A 20,344-nucleotide genomic window follows, 5' to 3' on the forward strand; every position below is an offset into this window, starting at 1 on the left:
TCAAGAATTTTTATGTTGACAATATTTAATTCTTTGTGTGTTCACAGCATTGTCAATCGAATAAAAGCTTTAAATAAAATATTAAAGCTATGCAGGAGGTGTGCCACCCAATGATGATGTGATCCACCCAACCCCAAGGATTTAAGAAATAATTTACTTTCCAAAAACTTTCTTTGTGACGTTACAACTTGCAAGATTGAAAACATATAAAAATGAGGAAGTTGTTATACTGTTGCCATTTGTAAGTATGCCAATTATTATAAACGAGAAAAAGATAATTATCTTTATGAAACGTTACTTCGTTTTAAATCGATCCAATCGTAGCAAGTTTTGGTATCTCTTGTGTTCGAAAAGTTCACGAATGAATGCAGAAGGAATGCGACGTTTAAACAAATTGTCTACACGTTGCCAAAAGCAAGTCAGCGAATGTCGAAGGTGGAGACTTAAAATTAAAAATAAACGCAGTCACTGGATTTTAGCGTGCACGTAGAATATCGAACATGGTTGGAAATTACGTGGATCGAAGTACTCTGTAATATTTAATTAGTCACTTCGATCGAATAATCGTAAATATATTTTAGTTCGCATTTTTAGTAGAAGCGACAAAGAATCCTTTGAGGTAATGGCTGCGAACTTGTAACAAGATCTTTAGAAATAAGAATAAATGTTACATTGTAAGATTATAACCCTTTCAGACCTGGTATATATTGCAATGTATATTAATCTCAGCTAAAAGTTTAAATTAACATACATGAAAAACACAGAATGCTTTATGCTATATATTGATGCTATATTAGTGCTATATTACACGCAATTAATATAAATACAAACAAAACAAAACAAATTTCCGACACCCCAAACAAATCATCAAGATGTGACCCGCTCGAAGCTCGACCACTTTAAGTTTCCCTGATTTTGGACTCCCCCTAAAAACAGACCGTTCTGGACCACTATGCTCGAGCGTTAAAACTGGTTCACCCTAAAACCTCAATAGTCGCGACGCTGGGCGTCCACGTGGTTCTCAACCACGCGTCGAGGGATCCTCGAGTTGTGTGGAGGTCCTCGAAAGTCAGCTCGAAGCGAGCATGTCGTCGATCCATGGTCGATATCGAGGCCATCCATGGAGAGACGGTGGAAAAGCGTCAGAAGAAACCGAAGCAGATCGAAGGTTGGTTGCACGCGGGGCATCAGGGGGTGGGGGGACTTAGGAGACGCGAACGTGGAACGCCACTGGCCACGTGACCCGGCCAGCAGAATCCGCGACGCCGAAAATCTAAATCCGTCCGAGCCGAGAAGAAGAGGCACCCGACGTCGGCCACCGGGGACTCGGCCGTCCGAGACCGCAGACGCGATAGTCAATAATTGCCTTTGGGGTACATCGGATCGGTTCGGCCGAGAGACCGCGATCGTGGGCCGCGTGCAACGACCGGAGAACGCAACTCACGTCCCTCGTGGCACCAGAGGGTGGCAACCAGGGGAGGATGATACGCGTGGACGAGACTGACCCCGTGGGCGGTAAGTGAGAGGGACTTCTGGCAACGGAGTCATTGCTGTGGACCTTCTTACCGATTATTTAGATTTCGAATTTCTGTGGAGAATTCAGTTTCTGTAGGGCCAGGTGAAGTAGCTGTGATAGCGCAGATTTGTTGGTTTGTTAGCTTTTTGGATTTAGGGACTTGTGGAAGGGAGAAGGATTGTTGGAGCACTTGGTATCAAGGAGTGCATTTCCTTACCGATTACTTAGAGTTTTACGTGCACCTCCATGACGAATAATTTTTTTAGAAATAGACGAAGTAGTTGTGATAGTGTAGATTTGTTGGTTTTTGGTTTAGGGGGTTGTGAAGAAGAGCATTGGTTACCAAGCTGTGAATTTTCTTATAGATTATTCGTATTTCTCGACGGAGTAACACTATGGCGAATTAATTTCGTTTTGGGACTGTCGAAGAAGTTGCGATGGTTTTCAACCTTTTTGAGTTTAGAGGCGCCACAAAGCTTGCAGAAGAGAAAAGGGTGATCCAAGGGAGACCTCATTTCATCTTCATCATCACCAGATCGCGAATTTTAAAAGGGACTAAAGGGGATAAGGGCTAATATGTGAGACACTCGATTCACCTGTTCCGATCGAGTTGGAGGTTTTCAGCTGTCCACGGTTTCTGTTGATTTCGTTTTTTCGACGCGGGGGTGTGGTGCAGTGTTTAGATCGTGATTCTTCTTTAAATAAATGCAGTGATTCAGTGGAATTTGGGGCGATGAAAGAACACCGCCGCCCGGCGTTTAAATATCTCGCGATCGGTTCCGATGAACTCCGGAGGAGGTTTCTCTTTCGTCTGCGCGACTGGAGGTCGCCGTTCTTCGCACCAGCTGTCTCATACAAAAGGGTGAAATGAGGTCGCGGTCGACGCCGAACGACACTCTCGTCGTGTCCACGAAGGGACGAGATCATTTCAAACATTGTTTCGACGATTTTCAGATTCTGACGATCTTTGCTGCTAATTTCACCATTATTGTCCGATTATTACTATTATTTTTTAATTTAATCGGGGGTAGTTCGTTAAAGATATTAGGATACAAGTTCACTGTTTAGGTAAACACAGTGGGGTGTAGCTATTATGAAGAAATGGTCTTTATTTGTTAATTTTTTTAAACGGTCCACTGGATTTTTATAGGAACAAATTTTTGCGTTCTTGAAATCTGTGGTTGTTTGAATAAAATTAAGGGGGCGAAAAGAAAAAAGAAGATACATTCCAAAATGTGAATAGTAGAAAAATGAAATATTGAATCTAGGAGATAAAGGAGGATGTTTGGATACAAGTCATACTTGCATACTTAATTACAATAGGATGAAAGCACGTGGGCAATGTTTTCAACGTTCAAAGTGAAGGTTGTCGTGCCATTAGGGATGACATAAGGAATGATTACATTACCAACTGTGTACCTGTGTGGTAGATGGACAGAATCGTTCGTGTCAGATGTATCTTACAGAAACATTCTTCTCAGTTAATAAACATTAAACATAATGACAAACAATTTATCGATTTTCTTCTCCATATTTTCCCTTTATTTTACAAACAACCGCCTAGCTTCCTCCAGTAAAGAATAACAATTGTTTCTGCGTTTCAGACGCTACGCGCGGAATCATAGCAGTTTAATATTAAAGCCGGTTAGCGATCAAACGACAAAAATCGCTAAATTTACACGCGAGACAATTCGGTACATCCGTGCAGCTTCCTGAATGTCAGAATTCACCAAGTTGGCCACGTTCCCTCGTAACCTAGGATCATCAAAAAATAGACGATTAACAGGGCATTCGATGTTGCGTTTAAACGACGCGCAATAAACCGCCCGCCGCGATTATTTTAGCGGGCAAATATGAGCTGGGACGATCGTCGACGGAAATTAAAGCTTGTAAAGAAAAACGAGTCGAGTTTCAGCACGATCAGCTTCCAGCTCTATCGACGAAGTTCGCGTGCCATCGTAATAATGAATTCTTGACGAATCTTTTTGCATTTTGCTATTACCACTAATGCTATTGCGTTATGCTGTTTGTACCAATAGTGGTTCAAGTTTTGTTTACTGATATATAAAGTGAATCAATGAAATGAGGGAATGAAGTTTAGATTGTATGGAAATGTAATTATTCCTTATGTCACTCTTTATGATTCGATAACCTTCACATTGAACGTTGGAAACATTGCCCACCGTGCTTTCATCTTATTGCAATTATTTCGACACAGTATGCAAGTTTGACTTGCATCCAAGCTTCCTCCTCTATTTGTCAGTTTCAATATTTCATTTTTTTACTATTCAACTCCAAATTGACACATGTAATAAAATTAAGTACACTGCCTGAAGTCAAGAATCATGTATTCTAAATAATTTTGTAATGGATCACGAGGATTTCTTGTAACGCGAGATTTTTGCGTGTTTTTCAGAGATCGAGCCGAGCTTTCCTTATCGGGACGTGACCATACGTCGTGGCGTGGAGTTCAAGGATCATTACGACATCCAGTCGGAAATTGGACGGTGAGTGACAAGTCCGAATTAAAGATTTTCAGAACTCAAGGAACGGGGGAATGATTGGGAACTTTTGATAGACAAGGAAAATGAGGAAGAAGGGATTTATACTGCGGATTCTCAATCATGAGGATTGAAGAGGTTTTACTTGCTTGTGTAGGCTAGTTAACGCATTAGAATGAGTAGCAAAATGCGTGTCAGGAGTACACGATGCGAAGGGAAGGATTTTTATTTTTAATTGAGACCGAATGCCGAGACACAATAGACGTCGCGTATCAGTAGTGGGATCAAAGGTATTGACGAATGGACTGATGCCAAAGGTAAGAGCTGAATGTCAATGACAAACTATTAGTGAAGCATCGCTATTCAATGGTCACCCTTGATCAAAACAATCACGTCGTTGTACATGGTTTTATAACGCATAGCTCAGTAAAATTTGGAAGGAAAATATTTCAAATAACAGATGTTGTAACGTTCAAGTAAACTACTATTCAAGACAGGAAGTGAAATATTTTGATTATACATTTCAAATATTTTTAAGCAACAAAAATAAGTTAAACATGAAAATAGTATATTTGACAAAATAAATTTGTTTTTAGTTTAATTATTAAGGCCAAATAGTATACTGCAAAAGATTATGAAAGTATTTTTACTCGTAAAGGTATCGAATTTGATATGAACGTTATTAATAGATTGAAAAAGGATTGATACAATTAAACTACATCAAAACAAGCTCCCACTATTTTCAGTGTCCTTCGAATAATGTTCTATTTTTAAATACTATTTGAAAACTTCATTGCAGCAAATTAACTATTTTATTTTCGTAGTCACTCGATTTAAACTAAAACACTCTGTCTATTATTTATTATTTCAAATAATATTCAACGCAGTTCTGTCTGGGTATCACAACGCACTATATTCGAAATATTTGTGACATGTTTATGCTTTTCGAAATAACACCTACGTCGAATTTTCAATTTCACGGTGGGCCAGAATTCATTCTAAGCGCGACGAAAATAAATTACTGATTTTAACGAGACGTGCGCGTAGGAAAATATTTAATAAGTGACATAATTTTATCAAATTATTTGCGTTTGTCATAAATAAATATATCTCTAGCTATTAGCATTGTCTGAAAATTCTGTTGACTCACAGCATGCAAGTGTTTTCACCTAATCGCGAGATTAACAGTGGTTTGACAATTTGAAATAAAGGTACACCATTAATATGGTCTCAGCGACTCCACTTTTCATTTGCATTTTCTCTCCGATATGCAGAAAGGTGGCTCCACGTGATCACTAATTCATAGCAGTGGGCATATAAGCGATTTATAGTTTGATAAAAACGAAGCATCTTGTACTCTGTCCGCATACCGATTGTATGTTAAATTATCATTACCATAAGACTGTCGAGACTAGGAATAAAAAATACACTATAGTACCACCTACACTTTTAAATTTGTACTTTAGAAAAACGTGTCTTGACGCGTCAAAAACTATTTTGAATAATTTCGCAATTATTTCAAATAATTACAAAATAATATGTGTTACTCGACATAATATTTCAAATAATGTTATTTCAAAAGTGACCAGAAGTAGGAAAATAATTATCAATCAAACGAAACGAAGATTGCTCTATTTAAGGCTACGCATTCCTAATACAACCGTTTCATTCACATCCGAAAATTCTCAGGAAACGCCTGCGATTATGATTCATTCATGCTTCTGCCTCCAACGCGTTCTTCCCTCGTGCGTCGACTGAACGCTTATATCGAGAACACCTGCAAAATCTATTGAATCATTGACTAATACTCTGACGAGTTAGTCACCCGATTCTCGTAAATCTTGCTTTCTAATTAAATCGCCACCATTCTTCGCCAATCGTGTTATCGAATTGGCTGCACTCCATCGAGCGCGAGCCACGTGCAGATAAATCGCGGGCATGCCTTATCGCAGGATGGATTAACAAATTCCGTCATCAAATTTGAAAAAAAAAGGTTGACTGTTTAATTAAATAACAATGTTTCTTAAATTCTCGTATTTCTCAAAAAGAAACTCGTTAAATTTTTATTATTTTAAATATTACAAAAATAGTACCATGTCTACTATTTCTCATTAAGCTCGTTTAAAAAGGATAAATTTCCCAATAATTTGTAGAAAATGACGTGGAACGATCCAGAGGCGGAACATGATTCAGCCTGGTGCGTGTCGATGCCCGATCAAATCAGTGTGCGTCAAGAGCGTCGGGACGCTCGGCGTCCGGAGTCTCTACGCACGGACGTCAGTCACTGCGAAAAATGCATTATTTATAGACACGCGAAGACCTTGATTACACGGGCGAACGCGTGCAACACCGGCTGCATTCCGACGTTATCAAGCTACAGACCACTTCGACGGTCATCGAAACCGATCTGCTCTTCTTCTTCGAGTACTCTCAGGGTCTGAGATCGTTTACAATTCGAAGGCATCCAGTATGCATATTATAACAGATGAATTTTATTTTTAATTTTAATTGTAGGCTCTCTACTCGTTAACGTGGATATCATAGATTGAAACGATACCTATATCTCTAAATATTAATAAAAATGCCCACCACCATTAGAACTCCACCCTCATGAAAAAAATGTTTTGTCATCGAAAGTGACTTTATCGAAACGATGCGATATGCGTGTTGAGAAGTGGATAATAATTTTACCAAGTTTCTCGTTTCGATTAATAACGGATGCACCTTCATCATGGCGCTACGCTGTTTTTTGGCAAATGTTCCCTTTTGATAATTCGTTCCGCCGACTCTGTTGTCTAGGGTATGCTCTACTAACTCACTGACTCACTGACTTGGCGTCGTAACAGGCATCTTACGGGTTACACCACTGCGTTCTAGCAAGCCAAGAAGCAAGCTTGGCACTTCCTCTGGCTTTTGTCGTTGTACGCGACATTTTTTCTTGTCCATGAAAGTTCCTCTCATCAAGGTTAAAGATTGTCGTTGCTACGAGGAATATTTTATCGCTGAAACGTGCACTCCAAAAAGGAAAGAACCGAATAGGAATTTCCTGTTTTATGTATAATCTCGAAGTTGTTTTGACGCTTGTGAGAGCGATAAAAAAGATTGCGCGTTTTTGGACGGTATTATTTAAATGCGTTGCTTGGCGCAACAAAGGGAAATGAATCTACAGTTTGGATAGATGCAGGCGCAGCATTTATTGCGTCTACGTTGCTTATTGCTATTCAGAGAAAATTTTTTAACACGTTTTCTTACAATTTGTAGCGTTGATATTGTGTTTCTTACGTTTTTTCATTTGCATCTTTTGGAAAATCATATTGCAGATGTTTGAAGCTTCAGATTAGAAGCTTTGCTGAGTAGATCGAGTCGAGAAATTACAAGTGGACTCATTTCGATGATAATATAAATTTGAAAACTTTGCTGCACCAGAAAATGGAATGAGAACATTATATTTAGCCTAGAACGTTTGCTAGCTGGACCTCAAAATAAATTACCAAGCAAAAGTTGCTTACATCTTAAGAATTTTGGAATTTCGACGAGATAGAATGTTTATACGTTCGTGAACAATTTCTTTGAGTAAAGGAAAAGTGAATCTTTTGAATGAAATAGATGTTCAGTCCTCGATATTCCCATCGGCTCGGTAATAAAAGTCAAAAATGAAGTACTATTCCTTTGACTTACATTAACTTAACATTAACATCGGCTAATGTATTCGTAAATTGTTGAAGAATTTGATACGAACGCGTGGATGTTTCCTACGAAAGCAAACAGTGTAGAAATTTACAGCGAGACAGGATTAGACTGAAGATAACATTCGAATTTAAGTAAACATAGCTATACTCTCTAAACTTGATCGTTTGCTCGACCATTGTGTGGTTAATTGTTCAACGAAACGGTTTAAATTCTTCTCTTTTAGATTTCTCTTTTAGTTTAATGAAAATAAATTTAAGTTAGATATAGCGTAAAACAAATCTCGAGTTACATTAATTATATAAATCTGTTTATTATTTACCATTTTACAACTCGATAGTACCGAAAAATGGCCCCTGTCGTTCTTCTCGTGCACTTCTGCTACATGGAAGCAATACCCACGTCTCCATCACACAAACACGAGTCTTGCAAGCGCAGGGTGAAACGAGATCGTTATTATATTTTCAGAGGGAAATTTGGCACCGTGTATCGATGCAAGGAAAAGGCAAGTGGTTTAACGCTGGCCGTGAAGGTGGTGAACACCGTGAAAAAGGAGGATAGACGATCCGTGGAACGGGAAGTCGAAATCATGAGACGGCTACAGCATCCACGACTTATTCAGCTCTACGACGCCATCGATACAGGGAGACAGATCTACGTTATTTTGGAACTGTAAGAGTTCTTGACAAATGTGTTTTGTAATCCTGTATAGCAAGGGGACTACAACTGTTTTCGCGTTTCAAGGATCGAAGGCGGCGAGCTATTCGAGAGGGTGATAGACGATGACTTCGTCTTGACCGAGCGCAGTTGTGCCGTCTTTATGCGACAAATCTGCGAGGGCATGGAATTCATTCATCGTCAGAAGATTCTGCATCTCGATATGAAGGTGAGATGTTAGAATTATGATGCGTGCATTAGCCTTAGTTAACCAAGTATTTTATTGTATTCGCCGTATTGTTTTAGTTAGCGATCAATATCGACCTCTGCCAGGTAAAGAACAACAACATAACTTATGCTAATACTCGATTATCTTGTTATGAAACAGTAAACTTTATCTCAAACATATTGTTCTTGGCAATCCAGCCAAAGCACACCAACAGGTTGAAGATGAAGTATAGATAGTATCAGGTACACGGCGACTATCATCAATCGTGTACATGAAAGAACAATACGGGTCATTTATGACCCAGCTCCATCAAACGAATATTGAAATTCACATTAAAATGAAAAGCATATACTACGGTGTGCCTTAAAAGCCACCGGCTGTTGTGAAAAATATTAGGAATTTTAGAAAATTAGTAAACGATGTATCGTTGAATGTTTAAAATGCATTGTTAACAAAGCTGACCAACGAATCTTCTCTGCTTGCAGCCCGAGAATATATTGTGCCTGACTAAAGAAGGGAACAGGATTAAAATCATAGACTTCGGCCTGGCGAGGGAATACGATCCGAAGAAGAAACTGCAGGTTCTATTTGGCACGCCGGAGTTCGTTGCACCGGAAGTCGTAAATTTCGATCAGATTGGTTTCGGTACCGACATGTGGAGTATAGGCGTCATCTGTTACGTACTGTAAGTTTACCTTCGACTTCAATTTATTTCAAAATACACGCTCGCTGCACTTAATCCATTTCGTACGACAAAGTGCAACGAACATTGTATCTCGTGTCTATCATCTTCTTCGACTCTCATGTAGGATTAATGAGAATTTATTAAACTACTTTGTCACTACTTGCTTTGATAAAAATAATAGTACTAAAAAAAAACTGAATTCTGAAAATTAACGAAATTTAAGTGTAATTCATGAATATTAATATTAATCCACCGGCCAACGTGTCGAATACTAAATTTAATAACTACCGAATAATTCCAAGGATAAATACAATTAAAGTCTTCGGATCACCCAAAAAGTCATCTAAATTGAATCGTTCGTGCATTGATTTTCAGGTTGTCAGGCTTGTCTCCGTTCATGGGCGACACAGACATCGAGACAATGGCGAACGTGACCATCGCGAAGTACGACTTCGACCACGACGCGTTCGCGGACATATCCGAGGACGCGAAAGACTTTATCCGCTGTCTTCTAGTGAAAGACAAAGAGTACGTATCGCTTGTTATTTCTGACAGAGATTACGCGATGGTAATGCGACGCGGAGGACTTGTGCAAAAATATCCGCCATCAGGTGTCGCCGTATTTACGGGACGCGTCCCAAATCGATTGACAGAAGTCGAACGATGGACATCGATGGCTTTGCGCAAGATTAACGATATAACGCTCAGATAACGAGACACAGAAACGTCATTGACGCGTAAAACGTGTACGCGTTGCCAAGAAAATTCGACGGAGTAGACGAATCGCTCTGACAACTTTCGTTTGAGACGAGCTTTCGAATCGAATGGCGTATTTCGTCTTCCAGACTAAATAATCGTGGCGCTCTAAATTATTGGAATTGCGTCAAACGGCGTGGGCGATGGCAAACGTTTGCGTACCGATCCTTGTCGTGTCGAATAATATCGATCTAATTTGTGGAGATGCATTTCTGGATCGTGATCGTGGTTTTTGGTGTACTTTTAGTTTTAAATGGTCATCAGGTTGAGACTTAGGTTATTTATATATGATCAATTTAAAGGTACTCATAGATTACGGGTATAAGCCAATGCAATGCACTTTCTGTTGGTTTTTAGTAGACTCAATGAAATATGCAATTTCTTTGTACGTTATCTGGGTGGTTATGTTAACATTGTTCGTGCAACTCTTCCGCGGTTATTCTTTGACTTTCTCTCTCTCCCTCTCTCCCTGATTAATCCCAAAGCATGCTTTCTCATTGTCGATATTCTGTTTTCCACTCGAAACAATACAATGAGACACTTGCCATGTTCACCTCGAATAGCTTGTAAATTGTACATTCTATAAATAATTGCTCAATACTAAGCTACCTCGCAATTCCTTCAAGAATAATACAAGGATGTAATCGCTCTAATTATTCCTTCTTCGCATAACACATAATTTTCCAGCTATTCGAAGTAGGCATGGTGCTCTATTTTTTACGAAACAAAATAAAAATAAAAATAAAATAAACTCATTAATTCCATCAAACGATTCGAATTTTTCGATTGATCGACAATAGTCGCCGAACGTTTCTAAAATTTCGGAAAAGTGCCAGGTGACGTTGCGTTATGTCTATGAAATTCCACGTGTCGAGTGCAACGAATCGGGATCCTTTTTTGCCGATTCGTCGAGTCCACGTGTCCCAAGGGAAGAAACCACCCATCGCAAATGCGTTCACGAACAGTCTCGCAACGGTTTGAGATGAACTGGCTGCCTCGAGAAAGTGTCCTGGCCACGATCAACGAACGAAGCTCATTCATCGTTTAATGTTCGTCACGTGGCACGGTGTCCAGCTCCGATAAGTCCGGTTCAAGCCCCGTGGAACACACTTTGCACTATACACGCGCCCCATAACGTTTCCATCTTACCACCCGCCCACCATTTGCTCCCATAGTTGAAAACGCACGTGTGTGTACCCTAGTGATGGGATTCGAACTGCCTGAAGATTTAAAATAATGTTTTTTTTGTTCTAATTCGAGCATTTGTTCGGTCTCCTTCGGAAGGAAGGAATATAAAATAACTCAAAGGACTTGAAAAGTGATTGATTCGAAGATCTCGAAAGTCTTGAGTCTTGAGTCTCAAGCCAATCTAATAAATAAAGGCACAGAACCAATCACTATCGTACACCTCTGTATCAGGCGGGGAAAGAGAGAAAGAACTAAGAACAAATCCGGGGCTTCATCGAATCAGCCTCACGAAGGAGCTGTCGAATCTTTCAGAAAACGAATGTCAGCCACGCAATGCGGGGAGCACCGTTGGCTAGCCAGAAGGCCGAGCAAGCACCAGGTCGAGCCAAAGGCGTCGCCAAGCCAGAGACCAAAAATTCCCGAACAAATCCCTCAAAACTCACGGGTGCAGAGCAACGCGGACGAGCTGGACGTGACCAAGGACAACTTGAGGCTGTTCGTCGAACGTTGGCGGGAGCATCCCGACAGCCCCTACATGATCGACTTCCCACCTGGCACTTTGTCTCAGCAGAGCGCGTTTCGCGAACGCGACGAGGTGGTGTCTCTGATGGGACAAAGTCCATCGCCATGTGCCAGCATTTGCAGCACGTCCTCAGAGACAACAGACAGCGCACCCCAGAACACTCGTGGCTACCTGGCGGTGCCTAGTTTCAGTTACGAGAGGAGAGCCTCCGAGGGCGTCTCCGTGGAGAAGTCCCGAGTCGATCCAGCCAGCCAGATCGTTCTAGCCGAGGAGATAATCAAGTTATCCGAGCACCTGCGCTCTATAGCGATGAACACGTGTCTGATGTCCAATGACGAAGGCCCAGAGTCGAGCAAAAAGACTGACAAGGTCGAGGAGAAGGCCAAGAGTAACAGAAATGGAGTTAACACGAGGAGTAATGGAATGGTGTCCCAGGAGAGCACAGAGTGCAACGAGATCGCGGAGAAACTCTCGAGCATAGCTCGTCACAGGAAACTAAACGGAACGACCTTTCATAGTAGTCGTAGCTTTGAAAGGCACGCTGAGACGAGTGCTGGAAACATGTTCGCGACGTTGAAGAAAAAACAGAGCGTCGAGGGAGAGTGTTCCACCTCGAAGAAGAACGATAGAGTGTCTCAGGAGGAGTCTGATACAGGAACAGATAGTTCTGTCGTGTATCCTTCTTTATATATCCCACCCTTCGAAGGTTCGACAAGTTCCACCTCGAGCAACGAGAAGGATAGAGTGCTAGGTAACAATATCGACAGTGACATGGACCTGACGCCACCCTGGCGACGCCCACGCGTCAAGCACATGTTTGGAGAGACCAGTAGGGATGTACCTCGAATTTCAGGATTACGGAATGTTCACAAAAGTCTGAATCTTGATGAGCCTACTAGTACCAAGGATTTGTTGCTACACTTGTTGGAGGAGTGGGACGAAGTCGCCACGAGGCCTTCAGGAGTGGGAAGGAAGTCAGTGAGCGTCGATTGGGGCGGAGAGGAGTCCGTTGGGAGGAAAACTATGAACTCTCTCGCGGAGTACTTTCAGTCCAAGCAACAGAAGTCGACGTCCAGTGCCGTCAACTCGTCTGCACCTAGCTCTATACATCGTTGAGGGCTGAGAAGACCACGTTGGACTTGACTGGCACTATTCGCGACAGTGAAACTCTCAGGACTATATACAGTGGTGGACTTTGGGGTGTATTTTTGGATGTTTTGAACGTTGTTCGATGTTGGATGGTCTCGTGAGTGACGAAAATGACAACACCAGACTTTTTGTATGCGTCGTTTTTGTCCGTTCAAAGATTGTAAATAGAGAGAACATCTCCAGCTTACGTGGAAACAAAGAATTTGCAGTAGATTCGAAACGTTTATCATGAGAACTTATTTGCGCCGAGTTCAAGAGAATTTATTTAATACATTTTATGTAAACTCCCCTCGGATAACATTCGATGTACATCGTGGAAAAATAAATTCATTCCTCTTGAATAAAATAAAATTTTCCATTTTTACTGCACGTTTACTCAATGTTAATCTGTATTTCCTTGATCGATTTTTTAAGTAATACAGAGCACAGATGGTTAAACATTTGCTTACGATATTCTTGAAATATGTAATAGAATAATATATTTGTTATTATATTTTCGTAGACAGTGAAAGAGAGAGCGTATCGAATAATCGCCGTTGGAAATTTCGCGATAGAACTGCGATGTGTATTGCTTATATTTATTACTTATAATACGAGTGCGTGAGTGCACGCATAATACTTGCTTCGTACGATGCAATAATCTTAAGCGCGTGCAACAATCTTACCATCAGATTGTGGAGTGATCGTCGTGTTCGCGTGTCTGTGCATATACCCTTGTTTTATTGTTTTATTTATACTGTATATTTAATACAAAACATCATGAAACCAAAACTGTGGATAATTTATTTTGTGCAACTACCTACCTACGATTATTATCTAGCGTCTTTTTGGTAATAATAAATTACTTACAATTTGTGTACCATTTATCTAATAGTCGTTACAGTTTCGTTTGGTATGAGGATCGTTCGTAACGAATAATACCGATTACCAGGTCTCACCACGCGCCTAATTCGCGTCATCAGTATGTAAAGCGTAGCTGGGAAGCAAAGGATGTTAAAATAGTTTTGAATGACCCTACATTTATAGATCACTGTGGTCGTCTGGAAGGCTGCTCTCCTATCACGAACGAAACTCACATTTGAGAAAAGAAAAGAAGCTTACGAATTGAATTCCTCTAATGAGACCCTTTCTTATTTAATATGCATTTAACCAGAATTAATATGGACTCAACTCAAGCTTGAATTAGAATCTATCAGAGCCCAGACTTGGACGCTTTTCAAATGATGGCACCTGAAATATTGTAATTAATTAACGTTAATTGGCTTTATGATCGTTTCAATGGAAATATTTTAAGTAACACGTGACTTTATTGTATAGTCATTTCATTTTTGATGTACGGATCACTCTAAACACACGAAAAATTAAAAAGGTATCTTTCAATCGATTCATTGTCCTAAAAAGAACAAATTAAAAATTGCTAATTTTAGTTTTCCATTTATTGCTTAAACTAGTAGATTACTAGAAAAATCTTGCATTGTTTTGCTTCAGGAAAAGACCAACTGCGGGCCAACTTTTGGAGCATCGCTGGCTGGACGTGGCTTTGGAGAACCCGATTTGTAAAGTTAGATTAAAGCGGTACGTCATCAAGAAGAGATGGGTTAAAGCGGTTAACACAATCCTGGCGTTAAGACGAATGGGCGCCCACTTTGATTTAGATTTAGTCTGACGATCTATCCTCTATTCGCTAAATTAATCCTCACGGTAGACGTTTGACGAGCGCGTTAATAATGTTAAGATTAGTCGACCATTTCTGAGCGAAATATCAAATGCAAACGCTTCCAACGAGCTTAGATTAATATCATTTGAGCTTAGATTAGTATAAATTAAGCTTAACTTGTAGTAAACATTCGAAGTATTAGTATCTTTCATTATTTGTATTTTAACAAGCAAAACATTCGTACGTGTAACGAAATCTGTTGGGGAAAGTGGAAGAAACGTTTTCCACGAGATCAAATTTAGAGTTTAGAGCGTTCCAATTTGTACGTTTTGATTAGATTGAGAACGTTTATGCATTTATCGCAAATAGAGATATGGGGATATTTATGAGAACGTGAACAAATGCAAAAGTATATCAAATATTAACAAATATTAATAGTATATTGTACTTTTTATAAAGATAAGACGTACTTTCATTTTAGCTTCAATTATTTTTCTGTGTCTGTGAAAATATGCATAAACATCCGCGGTCTAATTATGATGTACAATCACAGTGCCCCGGTTTATATATACGATTGCGTGAAACAGTATTATATAATTGGCATGTGATCCGACGAAACGGTTAAAATAATTCCAAAGGCGTGCCACATTAACAGACCATTATACAATAATACTCATTGTTTTGTAATTAAGTAGTTGTAATCGAAACAGTAACACGAAATGTTAATTTTTTTTGGTAGTATACCGTATATATGTAATTTAAGAGAAAAATGCATTGAGTTATTTGTATTAATATTCCCTTTATATCGTGAATTTTAAAGACCCGTAGTTTTCATTTTCATTCTGAACGATATTCTTAGACGCCATTTTCTATGTGCATACGTATGCAAGTATGCATGCTATATGACAAATTTGTTGTACAAATAAAAGATGCAGTATTTGAAATGAATCTTTATAATATAACTACTTATCAGTGGGGAATTAACAAAGTATGTACATGTATTTATAAAAGGGTATATATGAAATGATAATTTTGTAAATAAATATCGTTCTGATCAGTTCACCGTAGATCTCAATTTATTTGTCGATTTATCGTGTGCATCTATTGAAACTTTTGTATGATTCCAATGTTGTAATATATGTGTATCTACATATGTATTGTGAGGAAAAAGAAAAATCAGATATGGAAAGAATTTGTTAAGTTAGATATTTTAGTCAGCTCTCGTCGTTATCTACATTTCATTTATTAATAGTGCAAGCATATTTTTTTAAAATTTGGAAATGATCTCTCTTTTTTCTCAGAACAAATTGTTAATTTTTCCTCTGTCACTGTGTATATATAATTTTCTCAAGAGTTTTGTGATTTTCATTTATATTTTCAACAGTGTCCACAGACTTAATAAACATTCAGTTCCATTCAACGTTATTGTGGCAAGTTCCCAAGGAAATTCCCTTTCATAGTTAATAATATGAACAAATAGAATAATATTGCTTTTTTCTTGTTTTAATTGCATAGGTAATCACAGCTGCATCGTGGTAATTTATTCAGCGTTGAATATAAGTATTAACAGAGGATAAAGGTAGTTTTAGATGTGAAAAGATTGGAAATAATTAGTTTTTAGTGTAAAATAATTTTCTTGTTTCATCATTGAGTATAATAAAGTGCTTTTTCTTTGATTTGCGAACTTCTACTATTTTCTTTATGTTCCATAATGTTATGGTGCTTCTATCCCCATTTTATTGTTTTCATTAAAAAAGAATAAACAAATCATACAAAATTGTAAAAGTTATGAAAATATCAAGGAATTATGGTTTTTGGTAAAAATGGATTAATTGTTTTGCACATAAACAGCTATCTTTCTAAGAATCGTCTTGTGCCAACGGTTACGTTCTCCGCTCTATGTACAATAAATACCGAAAGGTCGTCTTTGACGCCACCGCGGCAAAATACATATACACTCTGGGACTCGAAATTCCTGAGGCTCACGCGCGATTGGAATTCGCATTATGTAAATACTCATATGTAACGCAGCGGTTCGCTACTTTAAATAAAGTCTTCTACAGTGTCGCACAGGACAAGAAACCGCGCGATGTTATACTTATATTAATAGCTATAGTTCCACCTGTTGTACGACGTCTCTTGTTCCTAATCGCGACTGTTTTCCTCTTGTTCGTTATTTAGAAAAAATGTAGGACGATTTAACCCTTTTGACCTTAGTGGAATATCGAGCGTGAGTCACGCAAGACTTGTACCTAAAATATCTCCGTTGTTTTTAATGATACAAAGATTTCCAAAGGAAAATGTTCGGTTCAGAGAGGGTCATACTATGACGGAAAGAAAAATTAGTTCAAGATCAAATTTTATGAAATTTCAAGGTCATCAATATTTTTTTTAATGGAATGGGGTATTTTCCACATTGTAATCTTGTAGCTCATAAAAAGAAAAATTCAAACAGGTATAATATGTTGATTTTCGGATGACCATTGATATTGGGTTGAGCGAGTAACCTTCCAATCCGTAGTGGAATTATCGTATACACTAGATTATCGTAACAATTTGCTCAAATCTCGCGACATCTGTTAATTATCAATGGACTATGTATAAAAATAAGAAAACAATAATAAAACTTCTTTGAAAAATGTATTGTAATGTACATTATTACATAAATAATATTATACGGCGATTAACGGGGTGACAAATACTAGCGCATCTAGCGGAGGACCTCGAACTAAATTTTATATACACTATATCTATATATATCATTTTAGCATTTTCAACAACCAGGTTTTGAACGGGAGATGTGGCGCCATCTATCCACAACAGCCTCAAGTTTGTCGAGAACTAGTTCCTGTTTTTCACTTCTAGATGACGCTATAAACCCATTCAAAATTAGATTGATAAGAATTATAAAAAAAAAACGTTTTCAATGGAATGCATAACTCCTATCAAAAGCATATATAAAATAATATAATAAATAGAAATGATTTAATTAAAAAACTATATTAGTGGCACCATCTAGCGGCATAAACGAAGTACTATTTCTCGACAAACTTGGGGCTTGTTTGTAGAGATGGCGACACTACTTTCGTTTAAAACCTGGTTGATGAAAATGATAAAAAAACATTTTTTTAGGCAAATTTCAGCATTATGATGTCTACAATAGAATAAATAAGTCATATTAAAAGTATCTAGTAAATAATATAATAAATAACATCTTTATAAAAAAAACCATCGTAGTGGCGCCATCTAGAAGTGAAAAATAGGAACTATTTCTCGACAAACTTGAGGCTGTTATGGATAGATGGCGCCACATTTTTCGTTCAAAACTTGGTTGTTGAAAATGCTAAAATGATATATATAGATATAGTGTATATAAAATTTAGTTCGAGGTCCTCCGCTAGATGCGCTAGTATTTGTCACCCCGTTAATCGCCGTATAATATTGTTTATATAATAAAGCACAATACGATACATTTTCAAAGAAGTTTTATTATTGTTTTCTTATTTTTATACATAGTCCATTGATAATTAACAGATGTCGCGAGATTTCTGCAAATTATTACAAAAATAGTCTTCAACTTCGTTTGTTGTCATTGCTGTCAGCATTCATTTTTCAGCATTCATTCATTTAGTTTTACAAAAATGGAGTGTAAACAGCGTTCTGCAACAAAATCAAAAGTAATGTCGTGTTAACTTTACATTTTGCAACGTATAATAGTCGTTTTCTCTTAAATTATCCAGCAAAAAAGCAATTCTCTAAGTTTTAAGGTTATGTTTTTGAAATCTTTCTGCGAAATTTGACTAAACATATGCAATATAATGAAGACCAACATGTGTTTGGGTTTCAGGGAGATACATTACAGAATTGGAGCCCATATGCCAAAGAGTATGATCCTTTAAAGTCTGGCAGTATCGATGGAACAGATACAGAGCCACACGATAAAGCTATTAGTCGTGCAATACAAGCTCATTATGAACCACCTCATGGGTTAAAATCTAAACCTGAGAGAACCTTGTTCGTGGCTAGATTTGGCCCAAAAATTACAAAATACGATTTGAAAGAGGTATTGCCTTTTGATGGGAATACGATTAAATGCATTTTAAATGTTAATATGTTTAGTTTTTTTGCAGGTACGGAGATGTTCTTTCTGCAAAAGTCATAGTCGACGTTGTAACTGGCCTGTCCCAAGGTTATGGATTCGTAGAAATGAGAAACGAAGACGAGGCTAGGAGAGCAATTAGGCGTTGCGCGGATACAACGCTGAAGGGTTACAAAATTTTTGTCGATCACGAGTGTGGTCGCACCATGAAAGGCTGGAAACCAAGGAGACTTGGTAAATTTAATTAGTAATGTGCCGATCGCTTATGTCCTATTAACGTATCATGTTTGCAAATTATACTAATTTTTAGGCGGTGGTTTCGGTGGGAAGAAAGAATCAGGCCAGCTGAGGTTTGGTGGAACTGATAGACCATTCAAGAAACCAATTGTACCCAATATTATAAGGCATAATTGATATAATTTTGTATTTACAAATATTTATTTTTAAGTTGAATGTTTTCGGTTTTGTACGATAAACAATGATTAAATAAAACACTATTAAAATGCTTAAAAAATGTTACTTTGTTTCTCCCGTGTCTAATGAGGAGATTTGCCAGTAAACAGTTTTAATTTTGACTTTGTTCCAATACAAACATGCGAGACTCATATTTCTCCTGTGTCCTCTAGACATATTATCAGCAATTATAGTAATGCACCCGATGAAACGGAACATTAATAGTAAATCTGTTTCTTGAGTTAATTCCACGGAATGCAAACAAATATTCGTAAATTAATTATAACTATTGCAGTTATTTTCAAAAATTAATTTTGACTTCATTAAATTTTACGAGTTCAACAGAACTCGGATATTACAGATACTTGGAAGAATTCTTTCCCTTTCATCAAATTTATTTTATATATAAATTCTTTTGGTACATAACTCTTAGCGACATTGTCGTCGATGTTATTCCGAGAAGTTTTTTTTAGCATTGGATAAGTTCTGGTAGTCGCCAAATCTTCTCGGTGAGTTATTTTCTTGTCATCGTATTCTAAAATTACGAAATATATAATAAAAAAAAAAAAAGAAAAGAGTCATTTTTTGCAGTAGGTATATGACAAGTGGGTTTAAACTAGCATACATATAACAGTCGAAGTAGAATGTAATCTTTCGTGCTTTAATAAATGTAATTATTTTAACAGATTTAGTTTAATTTTATACATAAATATTAGCCAGTTTATTTGTAACAGAAGGACTGGTTAACTCAATCGTCGGGTCATTTCGAAATATTCAAGATGGCAGCTATTTATGCGTGGCCAGAAGCCCAGTGAATTATTTAACTTTACCCGAAATGAGTTAACTTGTTAGTAACTTTTAGACAAGGTAATAGCGGTTCGTACAGGAATATCGTAACTGGCATAAATTTATTAAACGAACTCGGCTCTATTTTAATGAAAATCGCTGGTACCATACTTTCTGGTCTGTCTATCAACATCCGGTATCATCCAACTTGGGGGATTATCGAAATTGGCTGATAAAATTTAACTATTGGGGGGTCGGGGGTTAAATTACACGGACGCAAAAATGTAGCGTTCATAGAACGACCCAAGGGGAACAATTAATCTGTGAGCACGCGAGAGCAAGTAAAGCCAAGGAGGCGAGCTTTCTGGCGCGACGTGTTCAGCGTCGTGGAACTTTATACCCCAGCGTCGAGGCGCCCTCTCCCCGGCATGGCCCCCTCCATATAAGGAGCCTGCCTC

General features: G+C 38.2%; 4 protein-coding genes across 13 annotated transcripts in view; 3 read left to right on the forward strand and 1 right to left on the reverse strand.

Moving 5' to 3' along the window:
* Positions 1 to 20,344, forward strand: part of LOC128885270 (troponin T, skeletal muscle) — a 78,630-nt gene that overhangs the window by 29,149 nt on the left and 29,137 nt on the right. The gene's annotated exons all lie outside the window — the stretch shown is intronic.
* On the forward strand, positions 1,299 to 13,662 carry LOC128885263 (calcium/calmodulin-dependent protein kinase type IV-like). The gene is made up of 7 exons (XM_054139225.1): positions 1,299 to 1,515; positions 3,933 to 4,023; positions 8,173 to 8,376; positions 8,449 to 8,590; positions 9,076 to 9,275; positions 9,651 to 9,803; positions 11,532 to 13,662. Exons 1-7 carry the CDS (start codon positions 1,482 to 1,484, stop codon positions 12,856 to 12,858), a joined length of 2,151 nt encoding a protein of 716 aa, XP_053995200.1. The 5' UTR covers positions 1,299 to 1,481; the 3' UTR covers positions 12,859 to 13,662.
* On the forward strand, positions 18,076 to 19,161 carry LOC128885283 (U11/U12 small nuclear ribonucleoprotein 35 kDa protein-like). Its single transcript, XM_054139261.1, has 4 exons — positions 18,076 to 18,225; positions 18,396 to 18,611; positions 18,668 to 18,881; positions 18,958 to 19,161. Exons 1-4 carry the CDS (start codon positions 18,190 to 18,192, stop codon positions 19,059 to 19,061), a joined length of 570 nt encoding a protein of 189 aa, XP_053995236.1. The 5' UTR covers positions 18,076 to 18,189; the 3' UTR covers positions 19,062 to 19,161.
* Positions 18,089 to 20,344, reverse strand: part of LOC128885286 (uncharacterized) — a 46,776-nt gene continuing 44,520 nt past the window's right edge. For all 10 annotated transcript variants that reach the window (XR_008459569.1, XR_008459571.1, XR_008459568.1 and 7 more), the window contains one exon: positions 18,089 to 18,208. Coding sequence is in view for 1 of the 10 variants with exons in the window: in XM_054139266.1 (XP_053995241.1) it covers positions 18,182 to 18,208 (27 nt within the window). In the remaining 9 variants the exon portion in view is untranslated. The remainder of the gene's footprint in view (positions 18,209 to 20,344) is intronic.

This window comes from Hylaeus anthracinus, unplaced genomic scaffold (assembly GCF_026225885.1).
Source record: "Hylaeus anthracinus isolate JK02 unplaced genomic scaffold, UHH_iyHylAnth1.0_haploid 11981, whole genome shotgun sequence".
In the NCBI taxonomy this organism is placed as follows: Eukaryota; Metazoa; Arthropoda; class Insecta; order Hymenoptera; family Colletidae; genus Hylaeus; species Hylaeus anthracinus.